General features: G+C 36.7%; 1 protein-coding gene across 4 annotated transcripts in view; it reads left to right on the forward strand.

Annotated features, from left to right (window-relative positions):
• The window catches only part of PARD3B (par-3 family cell polarity regulator beta), a 1,061,783-nt gene that overhangs the window by 858,668 nt on the left and 179,065 nt on the right, over positions 1 to 24,050 (forward strand). For all 4 annotated transcript variants that reach the window (XM_059054028.2, XM_067026649.1, XM_067026650.1 and 1 more), the window contains one exon: positions 19,125 to 19,427. In XM_059054028.2, the coding sequence (XP_058910011.1) occupies positions 19,125 to 19,427 (303 nt within the window). The remainder of the gene's footprint in view (positions 1 to 19,124; positions 19,428 to 24,050) is intronic.

The following is a 24,050-nucleotide window of genomic DNA, read 5'->3' on the forward strand; positions in this document are numbered from 1 at the left end:
TTTGGAAAAGTAAATATATATTGCTTAAGATAAAGAAGACTGTTGAAAGTTATATACCTACATGTTGTATACAGTTGAATTTGGAAATGTAAATGTTTTACATACTTATCAAATGAAATTAAACTCAAAGAAAACAAAAAGAAATCCCTAAAAATGGAAAACAGAGCAAAATGAATAACCTAACAAATTGGTTGCATAGCGACTCAGGAAAAAGAAATACTTGAAGTGATGTGGAACACAGCATTTTGACTCTACACATTTAACGGGATACATTCTAACAAAAAATGGAGCCATGAACATCTTAAACTTCATTCAATAGTTTGTTAGTATTATCGGTATTATTGTTTCAAAACAACATGTATGTAAAATCATATATGATAATACAAATAAATATTTATGTCATTGGTATTAAGAACCAAGATTTTTCATTTTAAGAAAAAGAGAAACAAATCTAAAACTTTTTAAAGTTAACATCCTGTAATGTTAAATCTGAATCAGAAATAGCAAGCAGCCTGACCTTGTGATGTTCTTCAGAAAGATGTATTTTCCAGCTCTATCCATAGAAAAGTCACAGAAGCAATGATAAGCCAATGCCAGTGAGCTCTCCTAGACCCCAGAGTGTGTTCTCTGGATATCATTTCCCACCAGAAAGAGAGTTCAAGGGAGAAATGTCTGCTTTCGGGATAGGGACACAAGGTACTCACCGTGAACCTGGGACAGCTTGTTTGTCAGAAAGCAAGGAAGCCATCAGTGTGACACCTGGGTCAAGTCAAAAGGACAGAGACGCCAACATAAAGCAGTCCCCATTGACCAAATACGGGACAATGTGTGCAACAAAGGGAGTAAGGAATACAATTGATTGAAAACCCTAAGTCTGTATTTTTTAAAAAACATAAATTCATAATGATATTCACAACCTCTTATCTCCCCTAAAAAGGCATCGAACAACTCATTGGTCACCATTGGAAATACCTAGGGCACTAACTCCTTACTCTGACTCAGCAGTTAAAAGTAATTAAGCCTTTATTCTGTCTTCCTTGTACTATGTATAATCCAGGGCAATCAAAACACCCACAACTTTGAAGGAAAGTTTTTCTTTGCAAACGAATTACAGCTAATAAATGTAAAAGGAGTAATGACTTTTTTAAATTACCATTTTGCAACCCCTAATGAAATCATTAATTCAGGCAAAAATCATCAGTGGAAGAAATGATTAAATGAACAATTGAGAGGGAACTTTGCAGCGGAGACATCACTGCCGAGATTTGTCATTATAGCATTATTTGTAACAGCAAAAATTTGGAAAAACCCCAATGTCCAAAAATGTATTTATGCTATCACCTTAGCATCATTAAAGTAAGACAGCCTGAGGTTGTGTGCCTCCTGATATAGCACAATATAAAGCACATGCTACCCTTAAGGTATTTGCATTAGTTTCCTAGGGTTGCTGTAACAAATTATCACAAACTTGGCTCACAGGAGGAGAAATGTATTCTCTGTTAGTTCTTTCATAGACCAGAAGTCTGAAATCAAGGTGTCAGCAGGGTTGTTTCCTTCCAGAGGCTCTGAGGAAGAATCCCTTCCATACCTCTCTCCTAGCTTCTGGTGGCTGCCAGCAATCCTTGACATTCCTTGGCTTGATGCGATCTCTGCCCCCACCTTCACAATGCCTTCTCTTCTGACTCTTCTCTGTCCTTCCTCTTTAAAAGAACACTTGCCATTGGACTTAGGACTCATTTGGATAATCCAGGATGATCTCGTCTCGAGATCTTTAACTTAAGTACATCTACATAGACCCTTTAGTGGCCATACGTTTTGGAGGACAACATTCACCGACTACAGTATTCTTCCCAAAAAAGTTGAACCTAAGTCTCTAAGTGCACTGTTTAGTATGGTAGCCACTAGTCACATGGAGCTGTTTAAATTTAAATTTAAAATGTGTACTCTAGTCACACTAGCCAGATTTCAAGTGCTCAGTAGCCACATGGGGCTGCTGTATGAAACAGCGCAAATATAGAACATTTCCATGATCATAGAAAGATCTGTTGGGCCCTGTGTCTCTGAGCTACCTTTCATTAACAGGAAATATGGGGGATGGACGAATAAGTTAAATCACACTATGAAGAAGCAACCAAATCCAGCATGAGGGACCACTTACAGGACAGTCTGCCTGGTTTCTGCAACAACTCAATGGCATGGGAAAATTTTAAAGCTAAAAGGAAAAAAGACATTTCTATACAGGAAATGAGATATAAGGGGCATAAACAAATTCATGGTGTAGATAGATTTTGGAGCCTGATCCAAATAAATCCAATGGGAGAGACAGACATTTTGTAGGCACTTGGGGCAACTTGTTTATAGACTAGGTCATAGATGACACCAAGGAATATTGTTAATTTTTAAGCGGGATAGATAATAGCGTTGTTATATATTGTTCATGATTTATTTAATATACCTTCTGAAGTATATAGGAGATAAATGACTAGGTTTGGTCACAAAATACTTAGCAAAGAACTTAGGAAAAATAGATGAAAATGTGGTTAAATCTTAATAATTATTGAATGTAGAACTGGGCATAGATATATGGGGGTTTATCTCTACGTTTGAGTATCTGAAATTTTTCATTATAAATTTTTAAACGTGCTCATATTTAGATGATTTGTAGTTAATATAAATGAAAGAAACATTAATATTGAAGTCAAACACTGGGTGGAATTCAAGATTCCAGTTCCTGCTGCTTAATAAATATGAGCTCTCAGACAAAATACTAAACCCCTCTGGACCTCAATTTTCTCATCTATAAAGTTGGGACTTTTGTAGCTTGTGAGAATTAAGTTAGACAATCATGGGGGGAAAATCACAAATATTACTAGTGTCTGTTCTTCCTATTGGATAGATGAAACACTGGATAGGATGGGCTCTTGTGTCAGGTACAACCTTCCTAATTTAAAGTGTGTGGAGGGCACTTTTTGTTTTGTTTTTTGGCTGCACCACGGAGTGGAGGATCTTAGTCCCCGGCCAGGGATCAAACCTGTGCCCCCTGCATTACAAGTGCAGAGTCTTAACCACTGGACCATCAGGGAAGTCCCAGTGGAGGGCACTTTTAACTGTAGAGTATTTTAAAATTCCAGTTTTATTTATTTTATTTTTTTTTAAAGGATTGAACAAATGTTTAACCAAAGAAAATATATGGGTGACAAATAAGGACATAAAAAGATGTTCATCATCATTAGCCATCAGCGAAATGGAAATTAAAGCCACAAGATACCATTATACAACCTGTTAGGATGGCTAAAATAAAAATATCAAATGCTGCTGAGGATGCAGAGAGACTGGAAATCCCATACATTACTGGTAGAAATGCAAAAGAGTATAGACAATCTGAAAACAATTTGGCAGGTTTTTAAAAAAAATCAATTTAAAGTATATATTTGCCATATGGCTCAGGCATGCCACTGCTGCTTAGGCTATGATAATTCATCTTCATACAACAACCTGGACATCAATGTTTATATCTTCTCTACTTATGATCTCCAAAAAAAGGGAGTAACCTTATGTGAGCTGAATAGTATACTGTGGTTACATTTCCTTTCTTTTTTTTTCACACACACACACGCACACACACTGTATTTTATTTTTACAAGAGATAAATAAACTGACACCAAGCATTGTAAATGGATGACCACAACAAAAGCAACAATGATTGCAATTACCAAAACGAAACACACTCATACTATGTCATAATATTGACATTCAGTCCTTGTGGGATTTTTATTTTTTTATTCAAACAGAAAGTCACAAAAATTATAATCATCCTCATCAGTTCACTCAGTCCCATGTAATTATTTTTTTTTCATCTTGATCTTTTGTTAGCACTTTTGTAAATTCATCAGTTTTCCACTTCCAGTTTTATTTTTAGCTCATGGATTCAACCACTTCATACAATCTCCACTGCTACATCTTCATTCAAGCCTTCATTGCTTGAACCTCCCATTGGCTTCCTGCCTCACTGAGAGTAAAAGCCAAAATCTTTACCAGGGACCTCAAGACCTGCCTGATCTAGGCCCCCATTTCCTCTTGGGCCTCTGACACCCCACTCTCTCACACTGGCCTCCTCCCTGGTTTTGGTACTTCCCTGCCTCAGGGCCTTTGCACCTGCTATCCCCTCTGCCTAAGATACTCTTCTCCAGTTATCTGTACAGTTTCACCCTCCTCTTCTTCACATCTTTAATTTAATATTCTCAGTGGTGCCTTTCCTTACCACATATTTAAAAGTATAAACCTCCTACAAAACTTCTACGACCTTTCCCTGTTTTATTATCCTCTGCCGTACTTACTACCATCTAATATTATTTTTTATTTTACTTATTTTGTTGTCTGTTTCTATCTCTCCTGACTACAATAGGGCAAAGTTTTATATGCACTGCTGAATCCCCAGCATCAAGAACAGAACTTGAGACATGTATGTGTTCAATAAATATTTGTTGAATGATGAATGCAGAAACTTGTAATAGACTTAAAACAAGTTGTCTAGTCTTTAGAGGATGCGTTTATGGATCAACAACGATGATATATATTTATCAGAATCAATAGCTGGTTTATAAAATGGTACTTTGGAAGTGTTTAAATTGTATGGAAAAGGGGTGTGTTTCCTTAAGCAATTTAAATATTTTCTGAGCAATCACACTCATTCTGTTCATTTGTTATGATAACAATTATTTTTAGGTAATACATTTAAAAGGGAACGAATTACATATAAGTAAATTTAGGATTAATGACTCCAAGTGTGTTAGATCTTGAAACATGGATTTTAAAGGGAATAAATAACATAATTGGCATTTTTTGCTTTTATTTTTTTCTGTTTTAAGTTTTTTAAGTGAAAAATTATTTACATAGAGTGAAGTACTCAAGTCTTAAGTAAGCAGAAGAATATTATCTACTGTATTTTGATGAATTATATTGAGATACAGACTATTTCTATCACCCAAGAATGTTCCCTCAAGCCCTTTCCCATTCATACTCCCTCACTCTGAAGCAACTGATCAGATATCTATCATCACAGGATTTTTTTTAATTTGATGAAAATTCATAATAATGCAATTGACAAGGAAATTTAGTTATTTCTGAGATATACATTTTAAAATAATCACTAGAATTATGACTTATAACATTATACCAGAACATATAGGATTTTTAGAAATTTCATGTAATGTCTAAAACATTTATATTAACATATTTCCATACAAATAACCCAAAGAAAGTTTAGTATTTTATTTGTTTGTTTGTTTATACTGCAGGTTCTTATTAGTCATCAATTTTATACACATCAGTATATACATGTCAATCCCAGTCACCCAATTCAGCACACCACCATCCCCACCCCACTGTGGATTTCCCCCCTTGGTGTCCATACGTTTGTTCTCTACATCTGTGTCTCAACTTCTGCCCTGCAAACCAATTCATCTGTACCATTTTTCTAGGTTCCATATACATGCGTTAATATACGATATTTCTTTTTCTCTTTCTGACTTACTTCACTCAGTATGACAGTCTCTAGGTCCATCCACGTCTGACAAATGACTCAATTTCGTTCTTTTTATGGCTGAGTAATATTCCATTGTATATATGTACCACATCTTCTTTATCCATTCGTCTGTCGATGGGCATTTAGGTTGCTTCCATACCTGGCTATTGTAAATAGTGCTGCAATGAACATTGAGGTGCATGTGTCTTTTTGAATTATGGTTTTCTCTGGGTATATGGCCAGTAGTGGGATTGCTGGATCATATGGTAATTCTATTTTTAGTTTTTAAGGAACCTCCATACTGTTCTCCATAGTGGCTGTATCAATTTATATTCCCACCAACAGTGCAAGAGGGTTCCCTTTTCTCTGCACCCTATCCAGTATTTGTTGTTTGTAGATTTTTTGATGATGCCTATTCTAGCTGATGTGAGGTGATACCACATTGTACTTTTGATTTGCATTTCTCTAATAATTAGTGATGTTGAGGAGCTTTTCATGTGCTTCTTGGCCATCTGTATGTCTTCTTTGGAGAAATGTCTATTTAGGTCTTCTTCCCATTTTTGGATTGGGTTGTTTGTTTTTTTAATATTGAGCTGCACGAGCTGTTTATGTATTTTGGAGATTAATCCTTTGTCTGTTGATTCATTTGCAAATATTTTCTCCCATTCTGAGGGTTGTCTTTTCGTCTTCTTTATTGTTTCCTTTGCTGTGCAAAAGCTTTGAGGTTTCATTAGGTCCCATTTGTTTATTTTTGTTTTTATTTCCAGTACTCTAGGAGGTGGATCAAAAAAGATCTTGCTGTGATTTATGTCAAAGAGTGTTCTTCCTATGTTTTCCTCTAAGAGTTTTATAGTGTCCAGTCTTACATTTAGGTCTTGAATCCATTTTGAGTTTCTTTTTGTGTATGGTGTTAGGGAGTGTTCTAATTTCATTCTTCTAAATGTAGCTGTCCAGTTTTCCCAGCACCACTTGTTGAAGAGACTGTCTTTTCTCCATTGTATATCTTTGCCTCCTTTGTCTTAGATTAGTTGACCATAGGTGTGTGGGTTTACCTCTGGGCTTTCTATCTTGTTCCATTGATCTATGTTTCTGTCTTTGTTCCAGTACCATATTGTCTTGATTACTGTAGCTTTGTAGTATAGTCTGAAATCAGGGAGTCTGTTTCCTCCAGCTCTGTTTTTTTCCCTCAAGACTGCTGTGGCTATTCAGGGTCTTTTGTGTCTCCATACAAAATTTAAGATTTTTTTTTTTTTTTTTTTTTTTTTTTTTTTGCGGTACGCGGGCCTCTCACTGTTGTGGCCTCTCCCATTGCAGAGCACAGGCTCCGGATGCACAGGCTCAGCAGCCATGGCTCACAGGCCTAGCCTCTCTGAGGCATGTGGGATCTTCCCGGACCGGGGCACGAACCCGTGTCACCTGCATCAGCAGGCATACTCTCAACCACTGCACCCCCAGGGAAGCCCAAATTTTAAGATTTTTTTGTTCTAGTTCCATAAAAAATGCCACTGGTAATTTGATAGGGATTGCATTGAATCTGTAGATTGCTTTGGGTAGTAGAGTCATTTTCACAATATTGATTCTTCCAAACCAAGAACATGGTCTATCTCTCCATCTGTTGGTATCATCTTTAATTTCTTTCATCAGTGTCTGATAGTTTCCTGCATACAGGTCTTTTGTCTCCCTAGGTAGGTTTATTCCAAGGTATTTTATTCTTTTTGTTGCAGTGGTAAATGGGAGTGTTTCCTTAATTTCTCTTTCATATTTTTCACCATTAGTGTATAGGAATGCAAAAGATTTCTGTGCATTAATTTTGTATCCTGCAACTTTACCAAATTCATTGATTAGCTCTAGTAGTTTTCTGGTGGCATTTTAAGGATTCTCTATGTATAGTATCATGTCATCTGAAAACAGTGACAGTTTTACTTCTTCTTTTCCAATTTGGATTCCTTTTATTTCTTTTTCTTCTCTGATCGCCATGGCTAGGACTTCCAAAACCATGTTGAATAAAAGTGGTGAGAGTGGACATCTTTGTCTCATTCCTGATCATAGAGGAAATGCTTTCAGTTTTTCTCCATTGAGAATGATGTGTGTTTGTCGTAGATGGACTTTATTATGTTGAGGTAGGTTCCCTCTATGCCCACTTTCTGGAGAGTTTTAATCATAAGTGGGTGTTGAATTTTGTCAAAAGCTTTTTCTGCATCCATTGAGATGATCATATGGTTTTTAATCTTCAATTTGTTAATATGGTGTATCACATTGATTGATTTGCATATATTGAAGAATCCTTGCATCCCTGGGATAAATCCCACTTGATCGTGGTGTATGATCCTTTTAATGTGTTGTTGTATTCTGTTTGCTGGTATTTTGTTGAGGATTTTTGCATCCGTATTCATCAGTGATATTGGTCTGTAATTTTCTTTTTTTTGTAGTATTTTTGTCTGGTTTTGTTATCAGGGTGATGGTGGCCTCCTAGAATGAGTTTGGGAGTGTTCCTTCCTCTGCAATTTTTAGGAAGAGTTTGAGAAGGATTGGTGTTAGCTCTTCTCTAAATGTTTGATAGAATTCACCTGTGAAGCCATCTGATCCTGGACTTTTGTTTGTTAGAAGATTTTTAATCACAGTTTCAATTTCATTACTTGTGATTTGTCTGTTCATATTTTCTGTTTCTTCCTGGTTCAGTCTTGGAAGGTTATACCTTTCTAAGAATTTGTCCATTTCTTCCAGGTTGTCCATTTTGTTGGCATAGAGTTGCTTGTAGTCGTCTCTTAGGATTCTTTGTATTTCTGCGGTGTCTGTTGTAACTTCTCCTTTTTCATTTCTTATTTTATTGATTTGAGTCCTCTCCCTCTTTTTCTTGAAGAGTCTGGCTAATGGTTTATCAATTTTGTTTATCTTCTCAAAGAACCAGCTTTTAGTTTTATTGATCTTTACTATTGTTTTCTCTGTTCCTATTTCATTTATTTCTGGTCTGATCTTTATGATTTCTTTCCTTCTACTAATTTTGGGTTTTGTTTGTTCTTCTTTCTCTAGTTCATTTAGGTGTAAGGTTAGTTTGTTTACTTGAGATTTTTCTTGTTTCTTGAGATAGGCTTGTATAGCTATAAACTTCCCCCTTAGAACTGCTTTTGCTGCATCCCATAGGTTTTGGATCATCGGTTTTTCATTGTCATTTGTCTCTAGGTATTTTTTGATTTCCTCTTTGATTTCTTCAGTTATCTCTTGATTATTTAGTAACGTATTGTTTGGCCTCCATGTGTTTCTGTATTTTACGTTTTTTTTTTTTTTCCCTGTAATTCATTTCTAATCTCATAGCATTGTGGTCAGAAAAGATGCTTGATATGATTTCAATGTTCTTAAATTTACTGAGGCTTGATTTGTGACCCAAGATGTGATCTATCCTAGAGAATGTTCTGTGCACACTTGAGAAGCAAGTGTAATCTACTGTTTTTGGATGGAATGTCCTATATCAATTAAATCCATCTGGTCTATTGTGTCATTTAAAGCTTCTGTTTTCTTATTTATTTTCATTTTGGGTGATCTGTCCATTGGTGTAAGTGAGGTGTTAACGTCCCGCACTATTATTGTGTTACTGTCACTTTCCTCTTTTATAGCTGTTAACAGTTGTCTTATGTATTGAGGTGCTCCTATGTTGGGTGCATATATATTTATAATTGTTATATCTTCTTCTTGGATTGATCCCTTGATCATTATGTAGTGTCCTTCCTTGTCTCTTGTAATATTCTTTATTTTAAAGTCTATTTTATCTGATATGAGTATTGCTACTCCAGCTTTCTTTTGACTTCCATTTGCATGGAATATCTTTTTCCATCCCCTCACGTTCAGTCTGTATGTGTCACTAGGTCTGAAGTGGGTCTCTTGTAGACAGCATATATATGGGTCTTGTTTTTGTATCCATTCAGCAAGCCTGTGTCTTTTGCTTGGAGCATTTAATCCATTCACGTTTAAGGTAATTATCGATATGTATGTTCCTATGACCATTTTCTTAATTGTTTGGTTTTCTTTTTTTTTTTTTTTTTTGTAGGTCCTTTCCTTCTCTTGTGATTCCCACTTAGAGAAGTTCCTTTAGCATTTTTTGTAGAGCTGGTTTGGTGGTGCTGAATTCTCTTAGCTTTTGCTTGTCTGCAAAGCTTTTGATTTCTCCATCGAATGTGAATTATATCCTTGCTCGGTAGAGTAATCTTGGTTGTAGGTTCTTCCGTTTCATCACTTTAAGTATATCATGCCACTCCCTTCTGGCTTGTAGAGTTTCTACTGGGAAATCAGCTGTTAACCTTATGGGAGTTCCCTTGTATGTTATTTGTTATTTTTCCCTTGCTGCTTTCAATAATTTTTCTTTGTCTTTAATTTTTGCCAATTTGATTACTATGTGTCTTGGCCTGTTTCTCATTGGGTTTATCCTGTATGGGACTCTCTCTGCTTCCTGGACTTGGGTGGCTATTTCCTTTCCCATGTTATGGAAGTTTTCGACTCTAATCTCTTCAGATATTTTCTCGGGTCCTTTCTCTCTCTCTTCTCCTTCTGGGACCCCTCTAATGTGAATGTTGTTGCGTTTATTGTTGTCCCAGAGGTCTCTTAGGCTGTCTTCATTTCTTTTCATTCTTTTTTCTTTAGTCTGTTCCACAGCAGTGAATTCCACCATTCTGTCTTCAAGGTCACTTATCCGTTCTTCTGCCTCAGTTATTCTGCTATTGATTCCTTCTAGTATAGTTTTCATTTCAGTTATTGTATTGTTCATCTCTGTTTGTTTGTTCTTTAATTCTTCTAGGTCTTTGTTTAAACATTTCTTGCATCTTCTCGATCTTTGCCTCCATTCTTTTTCCGAGGTCCAGGATCATCTTCACTATCATTATTCTGAATTCTTTTTCTGGAAGGTTACCTATCTCCACTTCATTTAGTTGTTTTTCTGGGGTTTTATCTTGTTCCTTCATCTGGTACATAGCCCTCTGCCTTTTCATCTTGTCTATCTTTCCATGAATGTTTTTTTTGTTCCACAGGCTGCAGGATTGTAGTTCTTCTTGCTTCTGCTGTCTGCCCTCTGGTGGATGAGGCTATCTAAGAGGCTTGATGGGAGGACTGGTGGTGGGTAGAGCTGACTGTTGCTCTGACAATCTCGATGATTGTCCAGCAGGTAGTTGTGATTCTGGTGTCCTCGCAAGAGGGAGTGAGAGCATGTCCTTGTACTCCGCTATCTTGGTTTCTGGTCATCATAGGATTGTTTTCCCTGGTCTAGCATTTCTTATAATTGGAATCGTATAGTAAGTTCTTCCTTTGTGTCCAGTTTCTTTCACTAAGCATGATAATTTTGAGAGTCACCCGTTCTTGAGTATTTCAGCACATAGTTTATGTTTTGTTGTTGCTGATTTATATTCTATTGTATGAATATACCATTGTTTGGTTATACATTCTCCTACTGATGTATATCTGTGTTATTTCCATTTTTTGCTTTGATGAATAAAGCTACTACTGGGCATTCTTCAAAGATTTTTGTGGAAATATGTTGTCATTTCTCTTGTATAAGTACGTGAGAGGTAAATTGTTGGATCATAGCTTCAGTGTATGTCTAGTTTTATGACAAAATCCCATATCTTTTCCCAAAGGGATCATATCGTGTTATACATCCACCAGCTGTATATGAAAGTTCTAGATGCTCCACATTCTTCCCAACATTTGATGCTGTCATTCTTTTTCATTTTAGTAGGGGTATCTCTTTGTGGTTTTAATTTGCATTTCTCAGATGACTTATAATGCTAAGCACTTTTTCATTTGCTTATTGGGCATTTCTAGATTGTATTTTGTAATGTATCTGTAGAAGCCTTTTGCCCAGTTCTAATTGGGTCATTTTTCTTTTTATTATTGAGTTGCAATTATTTTTTCAATATATTTGATACAAATCCTTTGTTAGATATGTGTGCTGCAAATATTTTCTCTCACTTGCCTGTCATTTTCTTGATTTGTTTTAATGAGAAGGTTTTTATTTTAATGAAGTCAAATTTACCAGTTTTTTCTTTTATGGCCCATACTTTCTGTGTACTCTCTTGGCCTTCCCCAAGGCTGTGAAGATATTCTCTTTTATTTTATTCTAATAGCTTTATTTTGATAGCCTTCATGTTCAGGCCTATCTTGCATCTTGAATTGATTTTTGTTATGGTATAATGTAAGGCACAAGGTTCTTACTTCCCTTATGGATGTCTAAGTTTTTCAGTAACACTTGTCAAAGAAATTGTCCTTTCTTAATAGAATTTTTTGGCACCTTTGTTGTAAATCACTTCACTGAATACGTATGAGTCTGTTACTGGACTCTGTTTTCTGTTCCATTCATTTATATGTCTAACCTTTGGCTTAATTACAGAAGCTTTATACTAAGTCTTGAAGTTAGTAGTGGAAGTCTTCCAACTTTATTCTTATTTTGCTAAGTGTTTTGGTTATTCTTGGCCCTTTAACTTTCCAAATAAATTTTAAAATCACATAACTATGGAAAATAAACCTGCTAGGAGTTTGGTTGGGATGACATTCATCCTGTAGAATAATTTGGATGAATTGTCATTTAATAATTGAGTTTTCTGATTCACAAACAAGATATAACTCTCCACTGATTTAGATCCTCTTTAATTTCTCTCATCAGTATTTTATTGTTTTCAGTGTCTTTTCTGAAATTTATCCTTAAGTTTGTAATAGTCTTTAATCCTATTTTAAATGGTATTGTTTTCTTCTCTGATTGCTCACTATTAGTATATAAAAACACAATTGATTTTTTATATCCAACTTGTATCACACAACATCAATAATAAAAGCTATAATTCAAGAAACTTCCCTGATATAAAATTTTAAAGTATATGTAAAAGTACATACTGAAAGAGTTATCAAACCGAAATGACTTTTCTAGTAATATTATTAGACTTTAAAGAAAAGCAAATAAAATAATTTGACCAGATAAGCAAAAAGAGCAAGTTATTTATAAGTAATTTATAACAAATAAAATTAGATGGTCATCCAACTTTTCATCAGCAACACTTTGTCATAGAAAATAGAGGATGGAGTCACACATTTTAAATAGTCAAGGGAAAAAGGTGAGCCAATAATTTTATATCCAGAAAAACTGGCTTTCAAATATAAAGGGTATACTGTTTTCATCTTAAGCAACACTATCCCATGAGTTCTTCCTGAGGAGTCTAGAAATGACTGCATGTTCATTGACATTAGGATTGTGGTCCTTATGAGTTACTTATAGAGCCAAGATTAAATGAGAGTTGAGTAGAAGTATAGTATGTAGCAGCTATATTCTTCAACATGTAAATATAGTACAGCTACAAAAATGGAGGGATGAGGGGAAGAGCTTATAAAAAGAGAAGTTTAACTCTTTTTTAATAATCATACCAGTGGTGCTATTGGTATTGTTATTTTGAAACTATTATATGTGTAATATAAAGCATGTTGTAACCATGTGATACATAGTTCCAGCACTTTCTGTGTCTTGAGAAACAGGATTCTTAATGTGGAGGAAAGGAGATACATATATAATATAGACATGCTTGTGATGAAGAGGGAACACATGGAGACCTTCTGGGGTATCCCACAAAAGTCGAGTACTTGACCTTAGTAATAGTTACAAATATGTTTGCTTTATACCAGTTATTTAATCCATAGATTTGTTTTGTATGAATTTCTGTATCTTTCTTTCATTTTATAATAAATGGTTAAACAAACAAAAAAGTTGTAATAGGATTTTCCTCACCAAAAATTTTAATATTAGACAAACTTACATAAACCTAATAGTAACTTTTACTAAACGTGCTACTTTGGTGGCGGAGTCGTAGGTGGATAACTCGAACCAGTGTGTCCCACCACATCAGACTTACACCCCGGCATTAAGAAAATCATGCATATCTGTGCCCATTTGTGTGTGTCCCTCTCTCTGACTGAGTGCCTCACACCACTTCCGTATCTCTTCCCTGCTCCTGGAATAAGTTCCTTCAAAGCCCAGTTCATGTGGCACTGCCTTCATGATTCTTCCTCAAAACCCTTAAGCTGAATTGACTCTTACCCTTTGTACATGCACTATCTTTGTTTTCCCAATGAATTGTTATTACTTGTTTATATCTCCTTGATAATGAGCCAGGGACTGATAATTGTTCCTTTTTTCTTTCTGGTATACAGTATAATATGAGTAACTATGAGTGAATAAATCAATCAGCCAAAATTAGCAGAAAGAAAAACATGATACTCAAGGAGCTTGTAGAGCTAGTTATAGAAGCAGAATATCCAGAAATGCATCAATAAAAGATTTCTATTTTGTTTTGTTTTTTTACAAAGTAGCATATAACAATTGCAGATTAATAGAGAATTTACTGTATACGTAAGTAGGAGAGGAGGAGGAGAATTATTGAGGTCTATGAGGAGCTGTAAATGAGTGAGTTTAGCCTTCATTCTAGAGAAAACTAGAATCAAACTGGTGGAGAATCGGTACTCTAGGCCAAAGCAGTTGATTTGGAAGGGACCAAATAAATGTTCAATGAATAGTAATTTGAAGAAAATTGTTATCATAACTGAGTTGATAATGGAGTCATAAGAAATCAAGTTTGGAAGACAAAGGATGCCCGCTGGTACCTGTTTAGTGTTTTGTTTTGTTTTGTTCTGTTTCAATTTTGATTCACTGCAACAGTTAGTAAGTAGTTGTAAGGGACTTTTTATATTAAAAAAAAATTTTTAGTATCCTAAGTATATATGATATAAAAAATTCAAACAGTACACCTTCAATTCCACTCTCCAGAGGCAACCATTTTTATGAATTTTTGTGTATCCTTTCAGACATTTCCTATGCATATACAAAGAGATGTACATATACATACAAATATTCACTAATATCTAGACCCATATGTATATCTTATTTCTTTTTAATATAGGAATAGCATGACCCTATTTTTAAATTGCACAATATTTAATTTCCCCTATAGTGCACATATAGGCTGTATCTTATTTTTCACCATTATGATAACATGTAGTGTGTATTTCTTTTTGATCATATCTGGGATCCTTTCGTTATAATAAAGAAATTTATTCCATTTTCATTTATTGTCATAAGAGATAAATCTTATCATATTTTGTTACTCTCTTTTTTACTGCTTCCTCTGTTTCCTATTTTTTACTCTATGCTTGCGGTTTTGTTTTGTGTATTTCTCTTCTGCTGATAATTTGTTGTTTTACTGGGTTTTTTGTAATTGTATTTCATATACTATGACCCGTTTCCTGATTTATCAACTTTAAGCAGTATCTACGGATGCCTGCTTTAAAAGGTGAGGAATGCTTTCTCCTAAATCACCTCCTTGTTAGCTTGTGATTTTCAAAGTGATATTTTTATATTGTCAGAGTTTATAATATTTACATTTTTCTATAATTATTCTTCCTACAAATGTTTAGCCTTCATTTTATATTTAACTGAATGTTTTGCTCACCTCCACACTTGTCATTCCCCAGCTTTGCTGGGCTGAATTCTTCATTTGGATTCAATTCTTGGTTGGCTGCTATTCATTATTAAGTAGTTTTGCAAGATGGGTCAACAAGCGTTATATTCTCTTGAGTTTGTAAATGTTTGAAAACGTTTTTCTTTTGTCTTTATTTATGTTTGAGGCCAGCCTGAATTTACCTAGATTTTTAGATGACTTGATTTTTCTCTTGACACAATACTTAATGCTTACTACATGCAATAACCCCTAATATTTTCTCTTTTATTATATTTAATTTTCTAAATGCTTGTTATCACCCATTAAGTTAATTCCATGTTCTATGGTGTTTAATTTTTTTTTAGAAATCTGTACTAAAATATAGTGTTAGATGACAGGGCATAGTGATCTAAGGTCACCAGCCACTTGAATTCCATGTGTTCTCTCAAAATATCTTCTTTCCTGGTCTGCTGGGTGCACTGCCCTGAGGGCTTGTTTTCTATGGCCTTCCATTTTGGGAGAGCACATCACCCTAACAAGAGATCAGCCTGCTTAGTGAAGCCTCTTAAATGACTTAAGGTTTTATTTTGCTGGGTTCGTGTTTATCTCTGCTGTACTCATCTTGCCCTATCAGCTACAAAGCAGGTTCATGCTTCTTTTCTCTTCTCCCCATTTACCTCCATGAAGTTTCTTCAGGGTAGAAGGAAATACCTCTCTCAGTGGAAATCTGTCTCTTCTAGCCCTGCCTCTCCTCCCTCTGAGGTTGGAACCCCACAAAGATTTACCCTGCGATCCCAATGTCCTACCCCTGTCTTCAAACTCTCTTTTTCTAAGTAAAAGTTTGTTGTCTATAGTCCTCTGAACTCTTTCTCTTACTTTCAGTAAAATGCCTAGCCAGCTAGAGACAAAGGTTTATATCAACTCTTGATGTACTGTCCCTTTTGGATTGAGTTTGAATTTCATTGCATGTTTTAAGGTTATGGCTGTATTCTAGTTATATTGTAGATGGAATTTTCTTCCCAATTTCTCAATTGTTCATTCATTTAGAATTCAGGGAACAAAGTAGAATAACCATACTCTTACTCTCTCATTTATCATAATCTTCTGTTAGAGATCCTTGATCTGACAGAGATATGATATAAATGCTCTTTTGAGGAAGATTATTCTAATCACCTTTTAAGGTATAGATTAAAGTGGGATATGGTGACATGTCCAAAAAATCTTAGAATAATCTAGCCAGCACAGTCTAATACAACCTGCTGCAGTGATGGAATTAGTCTATATTTGCACTGTCCAATATAGTAGTCCCTAGCTCATGTAGCTCTTGAGTACTTGAAATGTGGTTTGTGAAACTGAGAAACTGAATTTTAATTTTTTTAAAAAATTGTAATTAATTCCAATTTAAATGTATATAGCATCATATGGTTAATGGCCACCATACTGGACAGTGCAGACCTAGGCAATATAAATCCTGAACACTAAACTGTGGCTAAAGAAATGGAAATAAAAGAGGCTATCCAAGAGGTATAATGGAAAAAAGAAATATCAATGTTTTTGTAGGGGAAGAGAGAGGGAGGAGATTTAAACAATTCAAAGGCAAGTGTGCTGGAGAGAATGAGGAAGCTGGTGGTACCAGCCAATCAAAAGGGGATATTATCCAGGGCTATTTTGAAAAATAGATATTTTAACAGGTTGAGTTCCCAGTGGTAAGGAGACATCCACATGGAAATGACTATATAAACAGTTAGAATTCTCACACTGAATTGGAACAGAGGGAGGTCAGAACAACCAAAAAAAATCTATTTCCTTGACATTTCTCTCTTGAGTCTTCTCTGCTTCCATACTCCCCTTTTCAGAGATTGCCTTGTCCTCCCCCACGCAGAGAGATCCTGATATATGGCATAATAATGACGGTTCACAGAAATTACTATTTCACCTACTGAGTGATTAATATGAAATTAGTTACTGAAACACTCAGTGGTGCAGAGAGGAGAAATTTGGTTTTGTTTTAGAAAGGAAAAGCACAAGGTAAAATATTGCTTTGCATATATGGAGTAACTTTTCATCTGAGAATCTTTACGTACTCAGCAAGCTTAATTAATGAGAAAACCTCTAAAAAAGAGAAATGATGAAATAAAGAACACAGATTCTAGTGTTCTATTTCTCTGATTTTTAAAAGTCAAGCTTGGTGTTTTCCTCTTTCATTAATGCACAAGTGTAGCCCCGTGTGGCAGCCATGAGATGTTCATCTTTCTGCTGAGTGATTTCTCTAGAAGGCATCCCACTTAGGAGGAATAGTAACCACACAAAATCCCACCCCCTAACTTTATTGATGTCCTGTGCTCTATTTGCAATGGAAATCCATCCATATCATCACAGTGCAGCAAGCATCCTCCAATAATCCAGTCTGCAACGTCCCTGGAAAGATTGTTTTGTTGCAGAATGGAGCAGGTTATCTTCTTCATCAAAAATTATTCAAAACAAACATCCATGAATCTGGAACTAACATGCATTGAAAGAGGACAGGCAGGGCCTCTTAACGGGTACCCTACTGTGTAATCTTCCTTTCATCTTCATTCAAAATCCCTTGGAGATTCAAGCTCCCCTTTGCACAAAATATAAATTCTTCTCATTACTTATGTGTAGGGTACATGATTTGACCTAGTCAAAAGAGATACACAGTAATGTATCCTGGCATTTATTTTCATCTGTTGTGACTTGAAGATACTGTTTTTTTGGTCCTATACCACCTTCTTCATCTTTTTATTTGTCCTTCCTCCTCTCTACTCAAAGGGGGAAAAAAGCCATTCTGCCAAAAGGGAGAAGACCTTGAAAAATCATGGCTTTTAAAGATTTTTACAAAGAGTTTGATGTTCTGTAAAATAAAACTAGCTGCCATGTGCAAAAATAGCTGTTTTTATTTGAAGAGGAAAAGATACTGAGAGAATTCAGTTTCTGTTTTTTCACTCATCCAGGCCTTCAATATACACTTCCAGGCATAGATAGATCTTTCACTTCTAGCCCATGGTCCTCTCATATTCTCTGAGCCTAGTTCTTCAGATTTATCCCCATCCTTTCTTGAGTCTTTCTTTCACCACCCGAGCCAGCATCGTCTTATTTTTCTCCTCCTGTACACAATGTACCTTGTTTGCCCGGTGATGTGAGGTTACATTCTCTCCTCATTAGTGGAGAACACCTCCTGACACCATCGAATCACCATCGTCCGATAAGATGCCACAGTGACCTTTCCATTTTAACATGTAACTGGGAATTTGGGAGATCTGGCCTAACACTTCCAGACTAAATGAAAAATTCTCAAAATTCAGTTGGATTTGGAATCCACCTAAGTATTTTTTTCTGCTCGCATTCCCAGTTGTCTACACAGTAAGTACGCTGATTAGCAGTAGCGTTTTGTAATATCACTAAAGGCTTTAGAGCTGTGGAGTTCTGCCAGTAATGGTGTTTAATTCACTTATATGCGCCAATTCGTCTCTGTCAGGAGCCTATTAATTTCTTCACTATTTTACTCTGTCCCTAGACCCTGTATAATGAAACACCATGATCCCCATTTGTGTAACCAAAAAACTTAGAGTATCTCATAAATTATCTTTGATCCCACTGCTTTTAGTGACCAGAAAGCCTCTGTATTTCTTTTTCGTATTTAAATCAATTTTTGCAAGCTCTTTTCTTTAGAATACACTAGAACTCAAAGTCACCAAATGATAAAGTCACAGACAAAGTATAAGATTCTGATGGGCTCTTTAACATGCATCCCTGTTCCAAGCCAGACTTCTTTAATATTACACCAAAGATGGCCTGTTCCCATGAGCACAGCCCATTTATAGGGAGGAAATGTTACTGAAAATCAGCCTCTGACTCTGCAATCAGCCCAGTCATCAGTGGGCAGGATATTAAAATACCTATAGCATTGCTATAAAAGTAACGACCCTGTAACAAATAAAGGTCAGAGATATAAAATTAATCCTATGGAATCTGCTATTGGCATTTCTGCGTGGTGTGATCTTGAGTATCCAGGAAAGTGACAGTTAAGTGACTGACTAGGAGGAATTAACATAGATTCAGGAGAGTCTCTCACTGTATCAGCATATAAACTCACATACATCTTGTTCTGCATTTTTCAGGATTGGGGCAAAACATCAGGAACTAAGGGAAAAGCAAGCAAGAGGTCTTATTGATTATGCTGCTGGTGCGATTGGATCACTGCATGATATGGACGATGATGAAATGGACCCCAACTATGCCAGAGTAAACCACTTCCGGGAATCATGTGCATCAGCAAATGTCTATAGATCTCCATCTCCCCCTCGGGCTGGACCACTGGGGTACCCTCGGGATGGCCGTCCACTGTCTCCAGAGAGAGATCACTTAGAGGGTCTCTATGCCAAGGTCAACAAGCCATACCATCCACCAGTGCCAGTTGACAGGTAATATAACTTATTGAAAGATGAATGTAGTTTTAATTCAGTAAGTTTCAAATCATCTCTACTGTTGAAGCAGATAAAAATATATCCTTCAATCTATTAAAACCGAAATGACATAGTACCTTGACAAGTGCTATGCTTTGACCTACCCGTGAGGTATCAGCCATCAAAAATAAAACAATTGACAGTTCTAAGGTGGCATGAATGAATAGTAGTAGTTGAGTTCATGAGGCAACAGGGAGCAATTTTTGAAGGAATATTGTAACAGAGAACTAGTGATAAAACTTTGACAGCATATTGTTCTTTCTCCTAAGAGCCCTACTATATAAGACTTATTCAAGAAGATGGCATGACACTTGGAGGTGAAGAGTCAGAGAAGAGAGTGGTGACTTCTAAGTTGGTGTAATTATAGATAGCCTCAGAATTGCAGAAGACTTTGCAAAGATTGGGATTTTCTACTGAAGGCATATGTGATCCTGCATAGATATTCATAGGTGACCAGAGGTAGAAGGGAGATAATCTTGGCAATAGGAGTTTGATGAAGTAGAGAAAGATAAGAGGTGACAAGGCCAAGGATCTTTAGGTTTTGCAGCTGAGGAAAGAGATAATAGGACCATCTGTCAGTACAATTGAAGTAGGTAGGGAACAAGATGATTCCAACCCCACCTCCTGCCAGAAGCAAAATGCTTTATCCCTTGAAAGGCTGGTATAAGAGAGTGTTAGTCAATATATATTGTTAGGTGACCCTTGGAATTACACACAGAAGGAATGAGTTGACTGACCTTGGTTTAATCTGCTGTAACTTGAAGTCTGGAGGGAGGAGGTGAGGGGGGAAGGGTGGCAGACACAAAGAACTCTCATTCCAGATGAAAAAAAAGACTTGTTTTCCAGACTCCCTTTGGTCCTGACAACCACCCAGCCCCTATTAGTAGCCAGCTTTTGTGTGATAGCGTGATATATCGTATATGTTTACCGTTTACATTTCCCCAGCTGGGTGATATTATGCACTCTCAGTTAGGTTGGGGAGAGGAAGGAAAATCATGGCGTTTTTATGCAGACTGTGAAGTGCAGCTTCACAAGACTGATTACCTTTCAGAGCCTTTCCAATAACCAAGTGGGAAGGAAGGAGCAATTTTTAATCCTTACTGTCAAGCCTCCAGGTTGATAGTATTAAAGAAAGATGGTCAAGTTTTTCTTTGGGATAAAATGAAAATATAAATTCCTGTGACTGTGTGAGACAGCCCTAACAAAACTGTTAATTCAGAGGACTGATTAAAAGCTGGCCTTTTTCTCCCAAGCCTTTATAAAGGGTTGAATTTTTATCATGTAAATAATGACACCAGGCATGAGTGTCTTCTGGCCCAGACGACAGCCAATCTTCCCTTCTCTAAATCAGATAGGTCTCCATAGTAAACCCCTTGGCAAGTGCCCTCTGCTAGAAACCCAGTGCAGAACTGTTTCTAGGAACCTCCAAAGCCAATATTTCCGATTCTAATTCCATGAAAATAAATAATAAACATTCTGTTTAAAAATGTCCACTACTCAAATGCATGTGGAGAATTCTGTGTTAAGCCACACTGAACAGGTTTTCTTACTTCTTTCTTCTTAGCCCCAATGGCTAATGTGCATTGAAAGTCTCTAAGAGGAGCATACAACAGTCAACGCTACCACTGCTCAATTTTCTGTCACCTAAGGCTTTTTTTTTTTTTTGCCAAACATGATGACTATTCTTTGGAACACTGAAAGACTCTATCCTGAAGCTAATTTTCACCCACATAGGTTTGACCTGGACAGAAATTTCTTAGGATAATTGTAACTATAGCCACTATAGAATGATATCAGGAAAAAAAAAATGTTATTGTTTTACTGCCCAGCCCAGACACGTATAAGCAATATTTTTTCCTTTGGCGCTGACCTCTTTGTATTAATAAATGATCTAAAGTTCTTTCAGTGGAGTTTTAGACAGCTGTCATATTTTTGGATAACAGATCAAAGTTTAACTCTTTATACTCAGAATTATCTTTATTCTGGTCTTATCTTTAATCGTATTTAAAAATTGTTCTGCTCTTTGTTCTTTAAGTCTTAAGCAGTTTTTGGCTTGGCACATAATAAGCATTCAATAATGTTAGCTATCATCATCATATCATCATCATCAGTATTATTATTACTGGTTTTTTATCAATGAGGTTCTGAACTTTCCAACATGCCTGGGTCCAGGTGAGTCTAAGCGAGCTGCTGTGGCAGCATCCCCAGCAGTTCCCATAAGCAGGAACTCTGAGCTCTAACCTTACCTTATTTACAGTTAGAGGCCTGTCATTCTTTTAGTCATCTGTACAGACTTTCACTCACTCAGTAAGTGTTCATTTGGCACCTACTGTGTTCTAGCTACTGTTGTAAGCTCCAGGGATGATACAAAGATGACTATGATATGGGCCCATTCCAGAGGAAGTCATATTCTAGGGAGGAAGGAATCAACACCTGTAAAAATAGATAATTGCAATTTAATGTAAACAGAAGAAAAGGAAGCTTTTCTTTTCTAACTCTGCTGCTCACAAAAGGTCTCCAAAAGGAAATGATATTTGCACTGGCTCTGGAAGGATTCATAAGAACTGACCAGATACAGTAGAAAAATTGTTTTCCTTACAGACTAGTTAGCATGCACAGGGGTGAAGTAGCCGGAAAGAGCACGGCACATTAGGAAAGCTCAGAAGCACCCAAAACATGAAGAGTGGATGGGAAGGAAAGTGAGAGGAGATGAGGCTGGAAAGCAGATTGGAGCCAAACTGTGAATGAATAGGTTCCATCCTATACTCACACTTACTAATTGGTAGTAGCTGTCTGCAAATCTGTGGTAAGAAGGGTTCTGATCAGGTTCCCAGAGGTTGGGGATGAAGGGAGATATGAACGCGTGAAATACAAAGAATTCCTAGGGCAGTGAAAAATACTCTGTATGATATTATAAAGATGGATACGTGTCATTATACATTTATCTAAACTCATAGAATGTACAACATCAAGAGTGAATGATAACGTAAACTACAGACTTTGGGTAATAGTGATGGGTCAGTGCAAGTTCACAGTTTTAACAAATGTACCACCCTGGCAGGGCATGTTATTAAGGAGGGAGGCTATGCATGTGTGGGTGCAGAAGGTATATGAGAAATCTCTGTACCTTCCCCTCAATTCTGCTGTGAACTTAAAACTGCTCTAAAAAAAATAATTAAATCTTAATTTAAAAAAAAAAGAAAAAGAAAGAAGGGTTCTGAAGTTATGCTTGAATAGTGGTGTCTGCCCTGGGCTCCAGAAGGATGAGCCGTAGTGTGTGTGCAGTGGGTGATCCTGTACGCAATGGGAGCCACCAAAATGCCATAATTAGGTAATGAGCTGATAGATCTGTATTTGGGGAAAATAGCTCTGCCAGCTTGATGGCAGACAAAAAGGAAGATGGTTAGATGGTGAGATAAATTAAGATATGATTAGAGTAGTGAAGGATGGCAAGGGTCTGGGATAAGAGAGTGACACTGCAGACAGGAGAAAATAAGAAAGAGCCAAAAACCTGAGCTTAAAACTAGGAGAAAGATGTTTAGCAGAGACCACAGAGGTAAGATTTTCAAATGCTTCAGAGAGGTCATTAGAATGAGGACTAAAAAGAGAATTTGGGATATGGCCACTAAGAGGTTATTCATTAATTTAGAGAGAACAATGTCAATAGCCAGATAGGAGGAGAGGGAAAATTACAATAAGAGAGTTGATTAGGAAGTGAGAACTGAGTGAGCATTGTGGTAAAGAGAGAGAAGAGTAGTTGTAAGATAGGAAGGCTTGCAACCTTGAAATTCTTTACATGACAGTATTTCAGAGCTAACAAGAGAATTCACAGACCATCCAGAATAGCCTTCTCTTATTATCATTGCAGAAACTGAGGCCCAGAGAAACTGGGTAACTTGCCCAAGATAGTAGCACAGCATGGAGTCAAGACTTTATTTTTTTGGTGTCTACTAAGTGTCAGGACCTGAGTTCAGTACTGGGTCCATCAGGAAACAAGGAGGAAGACGGGGACCTTCTTCTCCATATGGAGCTTACTGTCCACTGGATGCTACAAATGTAAACATGCAATGAGAACACAGTGTGAAAAGTGCTCCTGTAAGGGAAGCATGGGGTGACTGCTGAGTTTGGGGTTGCGGGATTGGAGGCACAGGGAACAGTGTGGGCGAAAGCCAGGAGGTGAGAGGAAGCACGTTGTGTTAGAGGAACTAGAGGAAATGCAATAAAATAGAAAATAGAAACCGGAGTGAAAGGAGTAATGATGAGAGATAAGACACGAGGGTCAGAGAGCTGGGCAAAAGGCAGATGACAGAGCCTGGTGGGCCTCCGTGAGGAGTCTGGACCCCATCCTGAGAGGTAGGGCAGGGCTCATGGAGGGTTGAACTGTGAGACTTAGTCCTGGAATTAAACCCCGCCTAGGCAGTTGATCCTGACCTCCTCATCTGCAAAAGGAAGGTTATATTGATAGCCTCACATGTTGTGATGCTTAAGTACGATTTTACCTTTTGCATTTTGCAGGTATCGATATAAAGTATACCTCTATTTGTTCATATATCTCTGTGTCCAAGGAACATGTCATATTGT

This window comes from Kogia breviceps, chromosome 2, assembly GCF_026419965.1.
Source record: "Kogia breviceps isolate mKogBre1 chromosome 2, mKogBre1 haplotype 1, whole genome shotgun sequence".
NCBI classification, from domain to species: Eukaryota; Metazoa; Chordata; class Mammalia; order Artiodactyla; family Physeteridae; genus Kogia; species Kogia breviceps.